The sequence below is a fragment of the Rhincodon typus genome, chromosome 7 (genome assembly GCF_021869965.1).
Source record: "Rhincodon typus isolate 14 chromosome 7, sRhiTyp1.1, whole genome shotgun sequence".
In the NCBI taxonomy this organism is placed as follows: domain Eukaryota; kingdom Metazoa; phylum Chordata; class Chondrichthyes; order Orectolobiformes; family Rhincodontidae; genus Rhincodon; species Rhincodon typus.
The window spans coordinates 60,274,736-60,292,266 of record NC_063338.1 but is presented as its reverse complement, the minus strand read 5'-3'; the positions used below and the strand labels follow the sequence as shown (position 1 = coordinate 60,292,266).

Below are 17,531 nucleotides of genomic sequence, written 5' to 3'. Positions count from 1 at the left end.
GCCTAGAAGTTAGATTATTTAATTTGTTTTACATGTCTCAGACTGGCACGCGAGCACTCAATATGGTCAGTAGCATGCATGGCTTTGATTTTTAACTTGTGAGTTGTATAATTTAATACCTGTCTGGAGATGAACGGTTGAAGCAGCATTCAGCCCTTTCCAAAAGCAAATTGGTAGTTTTACATCAGTTGCAGGTCCTTTTTCAAAATTCAGTTGAAACTTGTTTTTTGTTGTTGACTTTGAACTGAATGTTGGAAACTGCCAACAGAAAGTTCAGTTTCAACTTTTTTTGTTTGTCTTTATTGTGAAGTCAGGAGGAACAAGGGTCCTGTCCCAGCTCTGCCTTAATTCAACAGGTGCCTGCCAGTTGTCACACATCTGTTCTCCTGATTACTTTTCCCCTTCCCCACAGATGATTCAAAGAACAGTGGTCATTTGCTGCTCTCTGGAATTGGTGAATTAACTGATGTAGTTTGAGCTAAATGAGCATGGTGCCTCCTGCCTCTGGAAGCATTTACTGAATATGTCACATTGGGATCACACCTTAATGTAGACACTGCCCAATTTCTACAGGTCAAAGTTGGGTCTCTGAAACTTCTGTAGTTCAATGTTAGATTTCTTGATTAATTAACAGCTCAAAGAATATCTCATTTACCTCAATGTATTTTGTTCCAGCAAACCGCACATGCACAGCTACAGAATTTACATGTGTCAACAGCCATCCTCCACAGAGAAGGTGTATCCCTAGGATGTGGATTTGTGATGGAGATTCTGACTGTTCTGATGCTTTAGATGAACATCAGAATTGCACTAGGCGATCCTGCACTGCAACAGAGTTCACATGTGACAATGGCCTCTGTATTAGGAGTTCATACAGGTTTGTTGCTGACAAAAACCTTGTGTTTTTTCTCTTTAATGGTGTTTAAGTTTTCAGTATTACTTCAAGATATAATGGATGGAACAAATTGTTGAAACGTTATAAGAATGGTTCGAATTGATATTTAGCATTTGAAACAAACTTGATCTGTTGTACAAAGCTTATTCAGGGCAAGAGCGCTTTTACTTTTGTTTTATTTGTCATTTCTTTATCAGCTTGCTTGTTTACCTGTTAGCAGATCAAAGGTGAGGCTTGCCATAAAATAAGTTTTAGATTCTGTTTGTGGTACTTCTGTAATATGAACTTCCTAATCCCATTTCCTCTAAAGTGTTTATATGGTTGAAGAAACTTTGTAGGCCAAAAGAGAGGATTAGTGCTGGGATTAATGGGATAAGATTAAGCCCTGCATTTCCTTTTTCATTTTTGAGATTTTCTTTTGCATTTATAATTGTTTAACACTTTCATTGTGAAACTTCTATTTCCCAAAAATACTGGGGACGCAAAGTATTCACTGTTTTCAAAAAGCTGATTAGAAGTTGCTTCCCTGTGCTGACAAAGCACTGAAATCCCAACTGAGATGGATGGGCCTTTACATTCTAGGTTTGACTGCTCCTTGATACTCTATAGACTTGTACCAAATGTCGGCTAGATTTCACAAACGTGCATACGTGCCAAATATTTTATGACTAAATTAAAACATTGCATTATCATAATTCCTTCCATTTACCACTTCCTGATTATAATTTGACTTTGAGATGATGGGTCAATAGTTTTTTAAGTGCAGCCTTTCTGTTTTAAATATCTTCCTGGATAAAAATATAGTAGTGTAACATCTGAGATAACAAGATGTAGAGCTGGATGAACACAGCAGGCCAAGCAGCATCAAAGGAGCAGGAAGGCTGACATTTCGGGCCTAGACCCTTCTTCAGAAATGGGGGAGGGGAAGGGGATTCTGAAATAAATAGGGAGAGAAGGGGAGGCAGATAGAAGATAGGTGGAGAGGAGACAGACAGGTCAAAGAGATGGGGATGGAGCCAGTAAAGGTGAGTGTAGGTGGGGAGTTAGGGAGGGGATAGGTCAGTCCAGGGAGGACGGACAGGTCAAGGGGACGGGATGAGGTTAGTAGGTAGGAGATGGGGTTGGGGCTTGAGGTGGGAGGAGGAGATAGGTGGGAGGAAGGACAGGTTAGGGAGGCGGGGACGAGCTGGGCTGGTTTTGGGATGCGGTAGGGGGAGGGGAGATTTTGAAGCTTGTGAAGTCCACATTGATACCATTGGGCTGCAGGGTTCCCAAGTGGAATATGAGGTGCTGTTCCTGCAACCTTTGGGTGGCATCGTTGAGGGACTGCAGGAGGCCCAGGATGGACATGTCGTCTGAGGAATGGGAGGGGGAGTTGAAATGGTTCACGACTGGGAGGTGCAGTTGTTTAGTGCGAACCGAGCGTAGGTGTTCTGCAATGTGGTCCCCAAGCCTCCGCTTGGTTTCCCCCATGTAGAGGAGGCCACAACGGGAAGAGCGGAGAAAGCTACACCTGCCCCTACACCTCCCCCCTCAACCTCATCCCAGGCCCCAAGAAAATGTTCACCTGCACATCTGCTAATGTGGTATACTGTATCCGCTGTTCCCGTTGTGGCCTCCTCTACATCGGGGAAACCAAGCGGAGGCATCTGCAGTTCCTACTATCTCTAATGTAACATCTGTGCAGTTTTGGGAAAAAAATAGAATTATGATTTGGATTATGTGGCCATTGAAATAAAAGCTGCTCATAATGTTTACCAGGCTCTAGAGTGTAGACTTACTCTTTTCCAATTTGTCAATTTGCATTTAGTACTTTCTGCAAGTGACCTGTAGCATCCAGGAATAGTGCTGAAGCCAGAGAAGCTGAATTTTCAAAGTCAGTAAAGGAGAAAGTAAAATACAGGTTATGTATTTGAAAAGTAAGAGATTCAAACATACATATGGGTTTATCTGAGAAAGTTAAGTATCAAACCACAAACTTTGGGAAAAAAATACTTTTCAAAAACATAATAACATTTTCATTTTTGAGAAAGTAAGTAAGTTTCACGAGCATGGAATCCTATTTTATCAAGGCCAAAGTTATCCTTCATCAATAATTATGACCTGGTAGACCATTTAAAAACTTCTGATTGATCAAGGCTCAACCATCTTAGAGTAAGAATAGTAGACAGTTTATGTTCATGATCCAATAGTGATTTTAGTGCTGAGTCACCCAGCAAAGACTGCAACAGTATATCCTGTAATTAAGCAGGGTATTTCCAACAGTAAATTCTGGATTTCTGCATTTAATTACTAATGAATAGATGTTAGAAGTTATTGTCAGTTTTACTCAGTATTGAATATGAGCTCTGAAAGCCTCATACTTATTAGTGCCATAATTTCAGGCCAATGTAGAAAGTTTAATTATGCAGTTTTTAATGTGAGCTTGCAGCACAGTGAATGCTAATATTTTTGCATAAGAGACAGTTACATGCTATTCATATCAATCTATGCTTTGGCAAATTCAGATTTTCAAATTTTTATGCCTCCTTCAAAGAATCTTCATTTGTATAAAAATAATAATTCAATTGATGCATTGTCAACATAACCTTTTAGCTTGAATGATCACAGTTAGGTAAAATCAAGGTCTTTTAAAAACGATTGGTTACTATTGATGATCAGTTATTTCTCTTGAACAATTATTAACGTCCTTTTTTGAGTTTTTTTGGCTAATTTCTCAATTTTTTATGTTTGCCTTGATACCTACACATGTACAGAGTCTTCAGTAGTCTAGTAATGGGATGTTTTTTAATTCTCTAAAGATCTAATGCAAATTATCTTCACTCAAGTATAAGTTTTACTCATTCACACATTGGATCCAAATTTTTTCTCCTTTGGATATTTTGAATCAGAAGATGAGTCCTGACTGTGTAACTTCATGGCTGTCTAATGGTTTGTGTAGACATTTTTAATCAACCTATTCAGAGATGTTCTTACACACCTCTGGAACAGGTGGTACTTGAACCCAGACTTCCTGGCTCAGAGGTAGGGACACTTTCACTGCATCTCCATTGGTTTGTGTGAGCAATACACCCGAATCAGAAACACCGAGATTCAGTGGTATTAAATTGATTGAGATTATACTCAATTTTATATGCAAGAAATAACCATTAATCCAAACATGCTTGCTGCTTTCCAATAGCTCTTAAACCCATCTATTAACATTCTTATCACATTCCTCAATCCTTTCTCCCAGCAGACCAGCTTTTCAGCCTATAGTGGCCCTCATTTCGTTGGTTTTCCGGGGTAGATAATTATTTTAAAGTTTTATTTAACGTATGTTTTCTGACGGTCCATCTTACTTTCTCGCTTTTAAGATGTTCTCTGATATTTGGACTGCTCACAATACCAAACAATTTTGGTTGGGTCAAGTTTGTCAATCCTGTGCAAATACTCAACTTTCTTCCAAGATTCTGTAGACTCTGGAACTGTTCCTATGATTGAAGGATCGCTAATGTAACCCTACTTTTAAAAAAGGATATAGGAAGAAACGGAGAATTTTTAGACTGGTTAGCCAGACATTGGTAGTGCCAGACACTGAAAATGCTAGAATCCATTATGAAAGTTTAAATAGCAGAGCACTTGGAAAACTGTGACAGGGTTGGACAGAGTCAACTCAGATTACAAAAGAGAAATTGTGCTTGAACAATCTGCTGGAATTTTTCAAGGATGTAACTAGTAAATTGATGGTGGGTGGGGTGGAGCAAGTGGAAGTGGTTTATTTAGACTTTCAGACGCTTTTGGTAAGGGCCCACCTAAGAGATGAGTAGGTAAAATTAAAGCACATGAATTGGGGATAGTGTACTGACATGGTTAGAGAACTGGTTGGCAGACATGAAACAAGGAATAGGAATAAAAGGGTCTTCTTCCAATTGGCAGGCAGTGACAGGCGCCACAGGGATTGGTGCATAGACCCCAGCTATTCACAAAATGTATTGAATGATTTAGATGAGGGAACTGCATATAATATCTCCAGTTTGCAGATGACATTAAGCTAGATGGGAGGCTGAGCTGCGAGATGCTTCATTATAATTTGGACAAGTTGACTGAGGAGCAAATCCATGGCAAATGAAGTAAAATGTGGATAAATGTGAAGTTATTAACCTTGGTACCAAAAGCAGATTTATATTTGAATGGCAATAGATCGGGAAAGTCCACCAGTTGCTGAAAGTAAACATGTAGTTGCAGCAGGTGGTGAAGAAGGCAGACGGTATGTTGGCCTTCATAGTGAGCAGATTTGAGTAGAGGAGCAGGGATGTCATGCTACAATTGTACAAGACCTTGGTGAGACCGCACCTGCAATATTACATACAGCTTGGTCTCTCTTACCTGAGGAAGCATGTTCTGGCTATGGAGGAAGTGCAATGAAGATTTACCAGATTGATGCCTTGGATAGCAGGACTTAATGTAGGAAGAGAGACTAGGTCGATTAAGACTAAATTAACAAGAGTTTAGAAGAATGAGGGAGAATCTCACAGAAACTTCTAAAATTCTAACAAGACTAGACAGGATAAATGCGGGAAAGATATTTCTGATGACTGGGTGGTCCAGAACCAGGGGTCACAGTTTAAGGATATTAGGTAGGCCATGTAGGACTGAGATGAAGGAAAGTTTATTCACCCAGGCAGTTGTGAGCCTGTGGAAGTCTCTGTCACAGAAAGCAGTGGAAGCCAAAATATTGAATATTTTCAATGATGAGCTAGATATAGTTCTTAGGGCTAAAAGGATCAAAGCAAATGGGGAGAAAGTGGAACAGTGCTTTGAATTGAATGATCAACCATGATTCTATTGAATGTGAAATAAGCTCAAAGGGCTGAATGACCTACTCCTACAGCTATTTTCTATGTTTCAGTTAAATTGGTATTATAAAAACCGAAAGATCCTATAAATCAGGAACAAAAACAAAAGTTGCTGGAAAAGCTCAGCAGGTCTGGCAGCATCTGTGAAGAAAATATCAGAGTTAACGTTTCGGGTCCAGTGACCCTCCTCAGAAATCATTGGACCTGAAACATTAACTCTGATATTTTCTTCACAGATGCTGCCAGACCTGCTGAGCTTTTCCAGCAACTTCTGAAATGAGTATAATGTTTTCTTAAATGCTGTTATTGAGGCATGTTCATGATATTTCCATATTCAATGTCTAACTTTGACCACAGATGTGACCGACGCAATGATTGTGGTGATGGCAGTGATGAACGAGGATGTAGATACCAACCTTGTGCCCAACACCAGTTTACATGTGAGAATGGTCGCTGTGTTTCACAGTTATGGGTCTGTGATGGTGATAATGATTGTGGAGATAGATCCGATGAGAGGGAACACCTGTGTGTCACCTCTGAGCCAACATGCCCTCCACAACATTTCAGATGTGACAATGGAGCCTGTATTGAAAGTGGCAAGGTGTGCAATGACGTCGATGATTGTTCTGATAACAGTGATGAGAAAACATGTGGTATGTATTCAGTTTCAGAACTTTTGTTGGATTTGTGAACCTGCTGCTTATCAACATGAAGGATGATTCTGGATTTGTCCAATTGGTGATAGGGCTGTAGAGTATCCAAAATTTAGTACTAAACAAAATTTTGGCACATTTTATCACCATCGAAATAAGAAGAATGACTCAGTTCAAAGTACAATTGATTTAATTATGCTTCAGTTGCATACTAGATTACTGTTAATGCAAAGTGGTTTCCACTGCCGTACAATGATGAAGTTGAAATGTCAGTAGAGCCTGAGATCAGTCCTTTCTGAGCAGAATCCCAAAGATTGAAGATGTTTCACACTCAGATGGCATGCTGCACTATGACTGTCAATTGAAATTTTGTCTTTTAATCATTTTTCTTCTTGCCAATTATTTCTGCACATCTCCTTGCTGGAATATGATGCCCCAAATGGTAAGTGTACATTTTTTTCACCATGTGGGAAGATTCTTTGTGCTATCTTACCTGAGCGGCCAGCACAAACAGGTCCCCCTACTCTTACCCATTCTATACATTTCCAGCAGGAGATTGCTAGATACTGATTTTTTAAAAAGCAAAAAATTTAAAATGGTTTTTCTTTCACTATTCCAGGACAATCTGTTAACAAGAACTTCCTTGTCCCAATTCTACTCCAAGTTGAGATCAGTTAGTTCACTTTTGATTAGAAATTGAATCTGAAAGCTTCTAGGTCTTCACAGTTGAGCTTATATCTTTAAAATGTTTTAAATATCTTTCCTTTTCACTGGAACTTGTGAGATGCATGACAGTCAGCTTTCTACGTCACATAAAATTTGATGTTCCTACTCTCTTCTGGGGTTGCTAGTATGGGTAGATATATTCTTGGAGATTTTATACCATAATTTCTGCCTGCAGCTGCTCTGCCAGTCCAACAGTGTATTCCCTTATTATGCACTTTATTTTTAAGTTTGTTTTGGCATTCCAGCTGCTCATATAAGTGATTTTAATTTTGGAGTAAATTGTACTATTATATATTTTAAATTATTTAAGTAACCTGGCACTTTGCAATTGTAGAAAATTCATCTTTGAATTTATTTTATTTCTGTGCTTCATAAGAACTGTTTACAAATAATTTAAATAATAATCTTTCCAAAGGAAACTATTTTACCTATTATTTTGTTAATAATTTTGCATTTTCTGATTGTATTGTTACAGGTGTTGATGAATGCAATGATTCTGCACTGAATCATTGCACACACGGGTGCACCAACACATTGACTGGTTTCTTCTGCTCTTGTAACCCTGGCTACCATCTCATGGATGATCAACAGACTTGTGAAGACATTGATGAATGCAATGTAACACCGGATGTTTGCAGTCAGATTTGCGAAAACACAGAGGGTTCCTACATCTGCAAATGTGCCCCAGGACATCTTCGAGAACCTGATGGAAGAAGTTGTCGCCAAAACAGCAATATTGCTCCTTATCTCCTCTTCAGTAATCGCTACTACATACGAAACCTGTCTGTAGATGGGGAAATTTATACTCTTGTTCAACAAGGTCTCATTAATGTGGTGGCTTTGGACTTTGACAGAGTTGAGCAGAGATTGTACTATATTGACTTGGGTCAAAAAATTATTGAACGGATTTTCCTGAATGGAACCAAAAAGGAAACTATAATTAACCACGATTTACAAGGTGCGGAAGGCCTGGCTGTTGACTGGGTTGGAAGGTAATATAACTATTCAGTTACAATGTTTGGGAGTGAATGCTTATTATTATTTCCAGACTAAATTGCACAATAAACTCAGCCATGTTAAAACTGGTTTTAATTTAACCCAGACTTCTCAGGATTGAAGCATTTTTCATTAGCCCAAAGTAAAGATTAGTAAAGACATTTTGTCATGTCTTATAATGTTAAATGGATATAATAGGTAGTATTCAGTTTGAAATTACATTGTCAGAAAAAAACTTATTAAAATTAGGTAGTAGTCATAGATTCCATTGTCTGTGAAGCCAGAGCTGGTTGTTTCACATACTTGACATTGCTTCAGCTTAATCTGAGATGGGTTACTGAGCATTTAAATACATGGACAAGGAACAAGAGTCGGCCATTCAGCCCTCCAAGCTTGGTTTGCATTTCAATAAGATCAAGGCTTAACAGATGTGATTTATTATTACTGCATAAGTGTGATCTTTGTAATATCTTCTGCAAGTACATAGGACAATTTAAGGAAGAGATATTCAATAGAATTCAATCTATAGTAAAGTAAACAAAACCAAACAGTTGAAGGTGATGTTAGCGTAACATTATTCACTAACAACTCAAGTGTTGTCTGCTGAAGACTTCTAATCTCTTCTGAAGAGTAGATTGAAGCCACATTGTGGCTTATGTGAAACTTCTCCAGATTTTTGTGAATGTTCATAGCTAGAAATCAGGAGGTAACTTCAACAGGTTCTGTATCTAATAAGTCAATCATGGTTGTAGGAAGCACAGATATTGCAGGTATGATGCTATAATGCCTTTTTCCTTCCCAGTATTCCTTTTGAGTGTGGCTGCCCACTTTGAGCTTGGATAATGAAGCTTACTCTAAGTTTCCAAATGTGTCTCAGAGGTGACTCTAAATTCACATAAGCATGCCAGTACACTTACTGTCAGATCATGAGAGAAGCTTCAACACTACTGAAGTTTTTCCATCAACAGTATTACCTCTTAACCACTTGAAACTTTACAACACTAGTTGCTTGTGAATGCATACAAGCAGTGAAATGAGTGACATTTGAGAATATTTTTCCCCTTTATTTTGTAACTCATTTGGATATTTCTTTTCCAAAATAAAACTAGAAACCAGCAGGCCTGGTAACATCCCTTAATTAACTTTGATTTCTCTACACAGAGGCTTACAGAACTATTGAGCATTTACACAATTTTCTGTTTTTATTTCAAATTTCCAGCATCCGCAGTTGTTTGCTCTTATATTTCTTTTCCTACATATGTTTAAAGATGCAGTGGAATGAGTTGAAATTTTGTTAACAGTGGCATTGGATTTTTGGTGGGGAATAGTGAAAGTAGTTAAGGCTAATAATAAACGGGCATGACCAGAATCAGAGTAAGTTGAACCCTGTCAACTTCCCAACGTATTAATTTCCAACAATGCATTTATTGTATAATTTATAGACAATTGATTGCTGTTGCATAAGGTCAGTTGCTTCTCAGTATTACCTACTGATATGCTAGCATTAAATAAAACAGCAGAGAGGGCCATTCAGCCCACCATGGCTATGCCAAATCTCTGAATGAATTGTCAATTAGTCTGACAGCCTTGTTTTTCCTCCAGAACTCTGAAAATCTTTCCTTTTTAAATATTTATCCAAACTTATTGTATATGGGTTACTATTGGAAAACGTTGAATATTGTCTTTTGTGCAAGTCAAATGAGTCTTTTTAATTTTATTGCAGGAAGCTGTACTGGCTTGATCAATTTAAAAATTGCCTCAATGTTGCGGAACTTGATGGAAGGTTCCGTAAAATGCTGGCTGATCACTGTGTGGATACAGGCAATATTTACTGCTTTGAGAACCCTCGAGCTATTGCTGTCTATCCAAAATATGGGTAAGAGGACCCAAAATTATTTTCCCATGTTTTTAAAGAAAATTGCATCAAGGGCTAGAGTTTCTACGGTGGCACAATAAGTGATTCTGGTACAATTTGTGCCCACAATCACACCTGTTTTTGGGAAATGCTTTATCCTCTTGAGTTTCTGCTCAAATTCATTGACATATTGACAAGTACAAGTTTTTCTTCTGAACTAACCCAAGCAGGCAGTGTTTCAAAATGTAATTTCAAAAAAAGACTTTTAAAATGTTCCTTGATATGTTGGAGCACTACCTTTGAAAACTTTTAGTAACATAGCTAAAAATGTGTGTGTGCGATCACAGTGCCAACCCAACATCTAAATTATTGAAACTTATACAGTAGAAAACTATACTAGTGAGATTGGAGCGCAGTATGCAGTTGATTATTCATTCAAACTATGCCTAGAAGGAATTGACTGGGAAGTAGGGACCTGAAAAATAGTGAGGGAAGCTTTTAGAGTCGGATAGTGGAAACTGGCCTGTCGCCCCAGAACCATAACATTCTGCCAGTAGCGGGGAAGCAGAGGATGGCTCCTTCTGCTCAGAGGCCAGCGGTTCAAAATTATGTCATGATCTGGTTAAGGACCAGGAATGTTTTTATTGTTTAAAGCAGACAAAACTTGAGATTAACTGATGAATTGATGGTTCAAACCTATTGCTACTTGCATTTTATTGGCAGTGAGTGTGAGGAGACAGCCTGTTTAATTCTGGGGACCGTCCTTTGGATTTAATGGAGGAGGGGTCAGAAGTGGGCAATTTGTGGCCCGTCTTGGGGCCCTGGAAGCAATGGCCACCCCCATTCCAATTCTTCTTGCTTCTCTCGCCAACCATCATTGCTCTGGCTGGTGCTGCCTGCCTGCCCCTGCCAATTCTCAACCACATTTCACCTGTTCTAAGGATGGTGTTGCGTGTAAAAAGAAATACACACAATCACATAGAAGCTCCAAGCCCAAGAGAAGAATGGATAATTTTTAAAATGTTATTTACAGACTCATAGAATCCCAACAGTATGAAAAGACAGTTTGCTGCCCGTTGCATCTGCACTTGCCTTCCAAAGAGCATCCCACCTAGACTGCATCTTATCCTCATAACCCTGCATTTATCATGGCCAATCCACCTAACCTGCACACCTTTGGACTGCAGGAGGAAACCGGAGCACCTGGAGGAAACCTGTGCAGACACTGGTGAATGTGCAACCTCCACACAGATAGTCACTCAAGGCTGGAATTGAACTTGGGTCCCTGGTACTGTGAGACAGCAGTGCTAATCGCTGTGCCATCTTTAAGAACTCATTACTTCCTTGTTCGAGCTCCAGACATTTTGGAAACATGCCCACAGACTTTATTGCTGTAACTTTCATCACAACTATGTTTAGTTAACAAGTATGAAGCCAAAACAGTAAATTGAGCAAATATACATTGTGCAAGGTGAACATGACCAATTAAAATGATCTGAATCACATATTGCTCATCATTCCTGTGTGAATTTGAAGTTTGTACTGAGAATTGAAAGCGCAACCTTAAACTATTGCAAGAAAAGAATTGCTTTTCAGATTCTCTGAACTAGCAAACATGTGAAGCCTGATATGAAGCCATATGTAGCCTAACTACTTCTGATAACTTTGATTACACTGGCTAACAAGAATTTTATCTACATCTGGCTTAAAAATATTCAGTGAGCACGACTTCACAGCCTTCTGAGGTAAAGCATTCTAAAATCGTATAATCCTTTGAAAGAAAGTTGTTCTGCTCATCGATAGTAGGAACTGCAGATGCTGGAGAATCCGAGACAACAAAGTGCTGTGGATCAATGTGGATTTCACAAGCTTCAAAATCTCCCCTCCCCCTACCGCATCCCAAAACCAGTCCAGCTCGTCCCCGCTTCCCAACCTGTTCTTCCTCCCACCTATCCCCTCCTCCCACCTCAAGCCGCACCCCCATCTCCTACCGACCAACCTCATCCCGCCCCCTTGACCTGTCCGTCCTCCCTGGACTGACCTATCCCCTTCCTAACTCCCCACCTACACTCACCTTTACTGGCTCCATCCCCGCCTCTTCGACCTGTTTGTTTCCTCTCCACCTATCCTCTCCTCTATCCATCTTCTATTCGCCTCCCACTCTCTCCCTATTTATTTCAGAACCCCCTTCCCCTCCCCCTTTTCTGATGAAGGGTCTAGGCCCCAAACGTCAGCCTTTCTGCTCCTATGATGCTGCTTGGCCTGCTGTGTTCATCCAGCCCTGCACTTTGTTGTTCTGTTCATCTCTGGCCTAAGAGGGCAACACATAAGTTTAAAATACAACCACTAGTTCTGGATTCATCCACAAGAGGAAACTTCATTTCTACTTATACTTTGTCAACACGATTCATGATCTTATTCATCAATCAAGTCACTCCAGACCAGATATGTCACTCTGGTACTGGGCTGACAATACAACCATGTGGTCTCATGTTTGCTGCAGGGAACAGATCCAACTCCCTATGATACACAAGAGCTTCTATTTACAGCAAAAGCAAATGTACTTTAATAATTTTATTGAGTCTTGTCATGCTCCACACAGCAAATTGACAACATAAAATTTGAAGTGAATTTACATATTTATAACTTTCTGCAGATATATTTTCTGGACTGACTGGGGTTATCAAGCGTATATTGGACGCATGGGTATGGATGGTAAAAACAAATCTGCCATTGTTACCAAAAAACTGGAGTGGCCCAATGGATTGACCATTGACTACACAAATGATAAACTCTATTGGACTGATGCTCATCTGAATTATATTGAGTAAGTATTTCTGAAGTTTTTTGCCAAACTTTAACTTTGACAACAAAGTGTTGGGATGATACAATAGGTACAATAGACCACATTTTATTATTAAAAGAGTACTCCAGATATTCGTGGACAGCGTGAAGGATGACATAGACTACATTATGCTGGCCATTACTCCAATCTTACCATTGATGACTTACTCCTTTTATTTTGCCTTTCTGATAAGGATCCACCACAATGAGAATAGCGATGCACTAATACTAAGTATGTAAATTTAGGTAATTTATTTGAGCTGATTTTAAAATAACTGGCATATTCTTTACATTAATATATTAATTACAGCTCCTTATAACAAGCAGTTGGTGATCTATGACTTTAACTTGCAGCTATCACGCTTCATTAATATGTGAATGGGGTGTCAAAAACTGCATGACACTTCCGACATTCCAGCACTGAGAGTCTTTACCCAGAAACTTCTTTTTTTTATCTAGTTAACAGTTGTAGATATCCTGTATTTGATTAGATGCAAAAGTGGAAAAATAAATTGACACAGGTTTCCAAGAAAATTTGAGCCTCTATCAAAATATTGATCATGGAATACATTTTATTGCATTGCTTTTTATTAATAGTTGCATTTAAGCTTCCTCCTGTTCTGTGAAATGACCGCTGTCATTTTCTTCTCAAAGATTTTAGTAATCTAAGTCATATACTCTTCCACATTTGTAACTTTTTAATCTTTTAAACCAATTGTGATGACAAGTTTACTGTAAAACAAAAGTCTTAAAAATTATCATTGAAGTCCATTGTTTGGAAGCTTTTTACCAAATGTTAGTGTGACTTTCTGATGGAAGCGTAAATGGTTTGATTTTTATAGATTTTCCAACCTGGATGGGAACCATCGGCACACGGTATTTGATGGAACCCTAAGCCACCCGTTTGCCATTAGCCTATTTGAAGATACAATATATTGGACTGACTGGAACACAAAATCAGTGGAGAAAGCAAATAAATACACCGGGGAAGGCAGGGTGTTGTTGGTGAACACCACCCACCGGCCCTTTGACATTCATGTATACCATCCATACCGACAGCCAATTGGTAAGTGTGTAATCTTAAAACTGATGTAATTGGAGCATTTTGTAGCTCATATATCCTTTGGGTTGCATTGCAAGCCACATTTTGAAATGATTGATATGTCCATTAATTTCTTAACTAATTACTTATGGAACATTCAGCTATTAAAGATCTATGTTTTATTGGCAAGATTTATGTTGCCTTGTCTCAACATATTGTTCTCAATATTTTATGTTTTGATCGTACATGTTAGGGCTGCGCATGTGCAATAGGATAGTATCCTGAACTGAAATTATATGATGGATAGCAATGAAAATGTGAGTTGTACTCTCATCTCACTCCCTCATAGCCCAAAGGAAAAGAAAACAGTTGAATGAAATGGTTTGGCTGACACTTGTTTTACTGTTGTTGACTTATGCTGGAAGGCATTTCAGATGCTGTTAATTGATTGGTTGATTTAGGTAACTGTCAATTTCAACAAAATTGAATATCAAGTAATCCTTATAAATACAAATGGAAATGTTCTGCCACTGTAAAACTGCATTATTTCTTATTTTCAGTAAAACTTTCTTACTGATAGCTGCCCCTATTTGGTCTTTAGTCAGAAGAATATTAGAAATAGATACAGGAGTAAGCCATTTGGGTCCTCGAGCCTGGTCCATGAGTCATTAAGGATCATGGCTGATCTAACTGATTTCTTTAATATTCAACAATTTGTCAACCTCTGGATGTGTTTTTTGTCCATTAACCATTATTAATCCATGCTAATACATTTTAATAAACAGTGAAGCAAAATGCCAATCCCCAGAAAGTATAAGAAACTAAGGAATCACAGCAATAAAAAGAAAATAAATAAAATTGTATTTAGATAGAGACATTCATGTCCATCAGATGTCTCAGATAATGAGATGCTTTTTGAATTATAGTCAACAGTTTGCTTCTTCTTTGCCTTACAATCCACAGAATTTGCCACTTCTTTTATTCTATTATGTTAGCAACAGCAACAATGTGGTACTGCTCATCATTGTCAGTCTCATCAATCTTCCTGTCCAACAGGAAAAAATTGTTTAGTAATTTCATCAATTTCAGCTTATAGATGCTTGTACTGCTGATGATCATTGTCAAACTCCATCTTGTAATCTTTCTTCTGTTGATTTTTAGTTATAGATGAGTATTGACTTTCAGAAGCGTCGTCATCCAGTTCATAAGAGGATTTGGCACCAGTTGCAACACAACTGTGTCACAATCTTCATTCTCTGGTCTTCATCCTAGGTGGCCGCCTTTGTGACGGTTTACTTTCGTCAGACTCTGCGAGAATTAATGTTTATTTATTTTTCAAAAAAAGCTGCATTTCGATTGTTCTCAACAGTTGAGTGAAAGCTATTTATGTTTACCCATACTTTATTATGCAGCCTTGTACCACACTTCCAATTATTGTTTATTATTTGCTTCCTTGTATGTGCATTGAAAGAAATTTCTTTATTAACAGTTACTTTTATACCTCCTTTTTCCAGCAAACAATCCATGTGATAAAGATAATGGTGGCTGCTCCCATCTATGTCTGATAGCAGAAGGTGGTCAAGGTCACACATGTGAATGTCCAGATAACTTCATTAAGCAGTCTGGCAGTATCACTCAATGTATCCCCATGTGCACAAGTACACAGTATAGATGTCTTGACAACGAAAGGTACAATAATTAATGCTGCATTGCTATTGTTTCTTCGCATCTTCAACTCCTATCTCGTGTTATTTACATTTCTAGTATTTTCTGAATTGCACCAATTTTTTCTTGTTTAGTTATAAGGGTACATACTGTTACACTTATTGTTTCAAGAAAGCAAAGCTGAATGTTTCAAATATAATGGAATCCTTGGTTTCAAAACTTGACTTTTTTTTTCGGACAAATCCCACACTTTCAGTTTCTAAGCAAACTAAGAAAAAAAGAGATTGGAAATCAAAACTTCTAGTTGATTCTATTCAAAAGGGAATGGAGTCATCAGAGCTTTGTAATGATGAGTCTCATGGTACAGTTCAGGCAAGCTGAAGAAGACAGTGGCTGAATTCAGAAGCATTGCCGAAGATAACTTTTGGTGGATCTACAGCACCCAAAATGTTCATAGAGTCCCTACAGTGTAGAAGCATGCCATTCAGCCCATTGAGTCCACACTGACCCTTCGATGACCTGCTCCCCTACCCTAATCTTTTAACACTGCATATCCCATGGCCAGTCCACCTAAGCTGCACATCTTTGGACTGGGGAGGAAACCGGAGGAGACCCGCACAGATACAGGGAGAATGTGCAAACTCCAAACAGACAGTCGCCCAAGAGTGGATTTGGACCCGGGTCCTGGCACTGTGAGGCAGCAGTGCTAACCATTGAGCTTCCATGCTACCCCAAGTAAGCAGAGTTGGGGAGGTTCTGGTAAAGGCCACTCACTTCGAACTCAGGTTGGATACTCATTGCTGTCATTTGAGGATTAAGTTAGCCCTTGAAAATGAGGATCTGAAATTCTTTGTGAAGAAAACAAGAGTTTTAAGAGATTGAACTGGCATTGAGTTCAACAAACCATTTAGTTCAACAAGCCCATCCTGTTTCCTTTCCTCTATTTGTTTCATTTACTTCTTGTCTTTCAGCCAGTAGCATACCTGCTCCAGGAACATCTTTTGTTCCTTTCCTTACCACTTTCCCTTTGGCCCTCGAGGAATGAATTTTCTCTCATTCAATCTCTCCTGTCTTTGATCCTATCAGAGCTTTTCCTTTTTATCTTTGTTCCACTCACCCTTCACTGAAGAACAATTACATCTCTAGTTAGAATCATAGAATCCCTACAATGCGGAAGCAGACCATTCAGCTCATCGAGTCCACACTAACCATCTGAAGAGCATCCCACCCAGACTCCCCCATTACCCTATCCCTGTAACCCTGCATTTCCCTAGCCTGCACATCCCTTGACACTATGGGCAATCCACCTAACCTGCACATCTTTGGACTTACCTCATTTCTGTTGAAAGGACACAAACCTGAAAGGTTAGGCTGTATTTTCAATTAAATACTGAGTTGGGAAATTTTACTGATCTTTTAAAAATGGTGGCTGGGAATTGATTCTGGGATTCTTGACCCAAATTCACATTCCCGATTTGGGTTGGTACAAAAAGAACTCCCAACTTGGCTAATTCCATATCAGAGAAAGGCATCTCTGAAATTTTGTGGAGTCGGGCCAGCTTTTGAAGTAGTTATGATTCACAGCCGCTCGGAAATGTTGTGAACCATAGTCTTGATGACAGAGCCTTTCTGAAAGATAATTTCAAAAGGTCTTCACCCTCCAACGTGTTCCCCTCCGCCAACCTGATATGGCCCTCAAGAGTCCCAACTAAACTATGCCTCTTCACCCACATCCTCTTCCAGTGTCCCTCATATCCTCCATGCTAACCTATGGTGTGTCTATGCCCAATCACCTTGTTGACACACTGTACAGAGCCAGTGAACCCTATGGTAACAAAAAAATGTCAATCGATCAAGGGCACAGCTGTTTCAACGGATTAATTTGTGTCTAGGCTTTCAGACAAGTGTCATTATTAATTCTGCGAGAGCAGATATCTATCATTCTGTTGAAAAACTGTACTCAAGGGGAAACATGACTTGACTGAAAGTTCTTCTCTTGGATTTATTCCTTATTTGC

The 17,531-nt window shown here is 38.9% G+C and overlaps 1 protein-coding gene across 1 annotated transcript in view; it reads left to right on the top strand.

The window, feature by feature from the left end:
• Positions 1-17,531, top strand: part of lrp2a (low density lipoprotein receptor-related protein 2a) — a 286,554-nt gene that overhangs the window by 182,800 nt on the left and 86,223 nt on the right. The window contains exons 43-49 of the mRNA XM_048599223.1: positions 676-877; positions 6,091-6,386; positions 7,588-8,104; positions 9,832-9,984; positions 12,620-12,790; positions 13,650-13,873; positions 15,364-15,538. Coding sequence (XP_048455180.1) covers positions 676-877; positions 6,091-6,386; positions 7,588-8,104; positions 9,832-9,984; positions 12,620-12,790; positions 13,650-13,873; positions 15,364-15,538 — 1,738 coding nt within the window. The remainder of the gene's footprint in view (positions 1-675; positions 878-6,090; positions 6,387-7,587; positions 8,105-9,831; positions 9,985-12,619; positions 12,791-13,649; positions 13,874-15,363; positions 15,539-17,531) is intronic.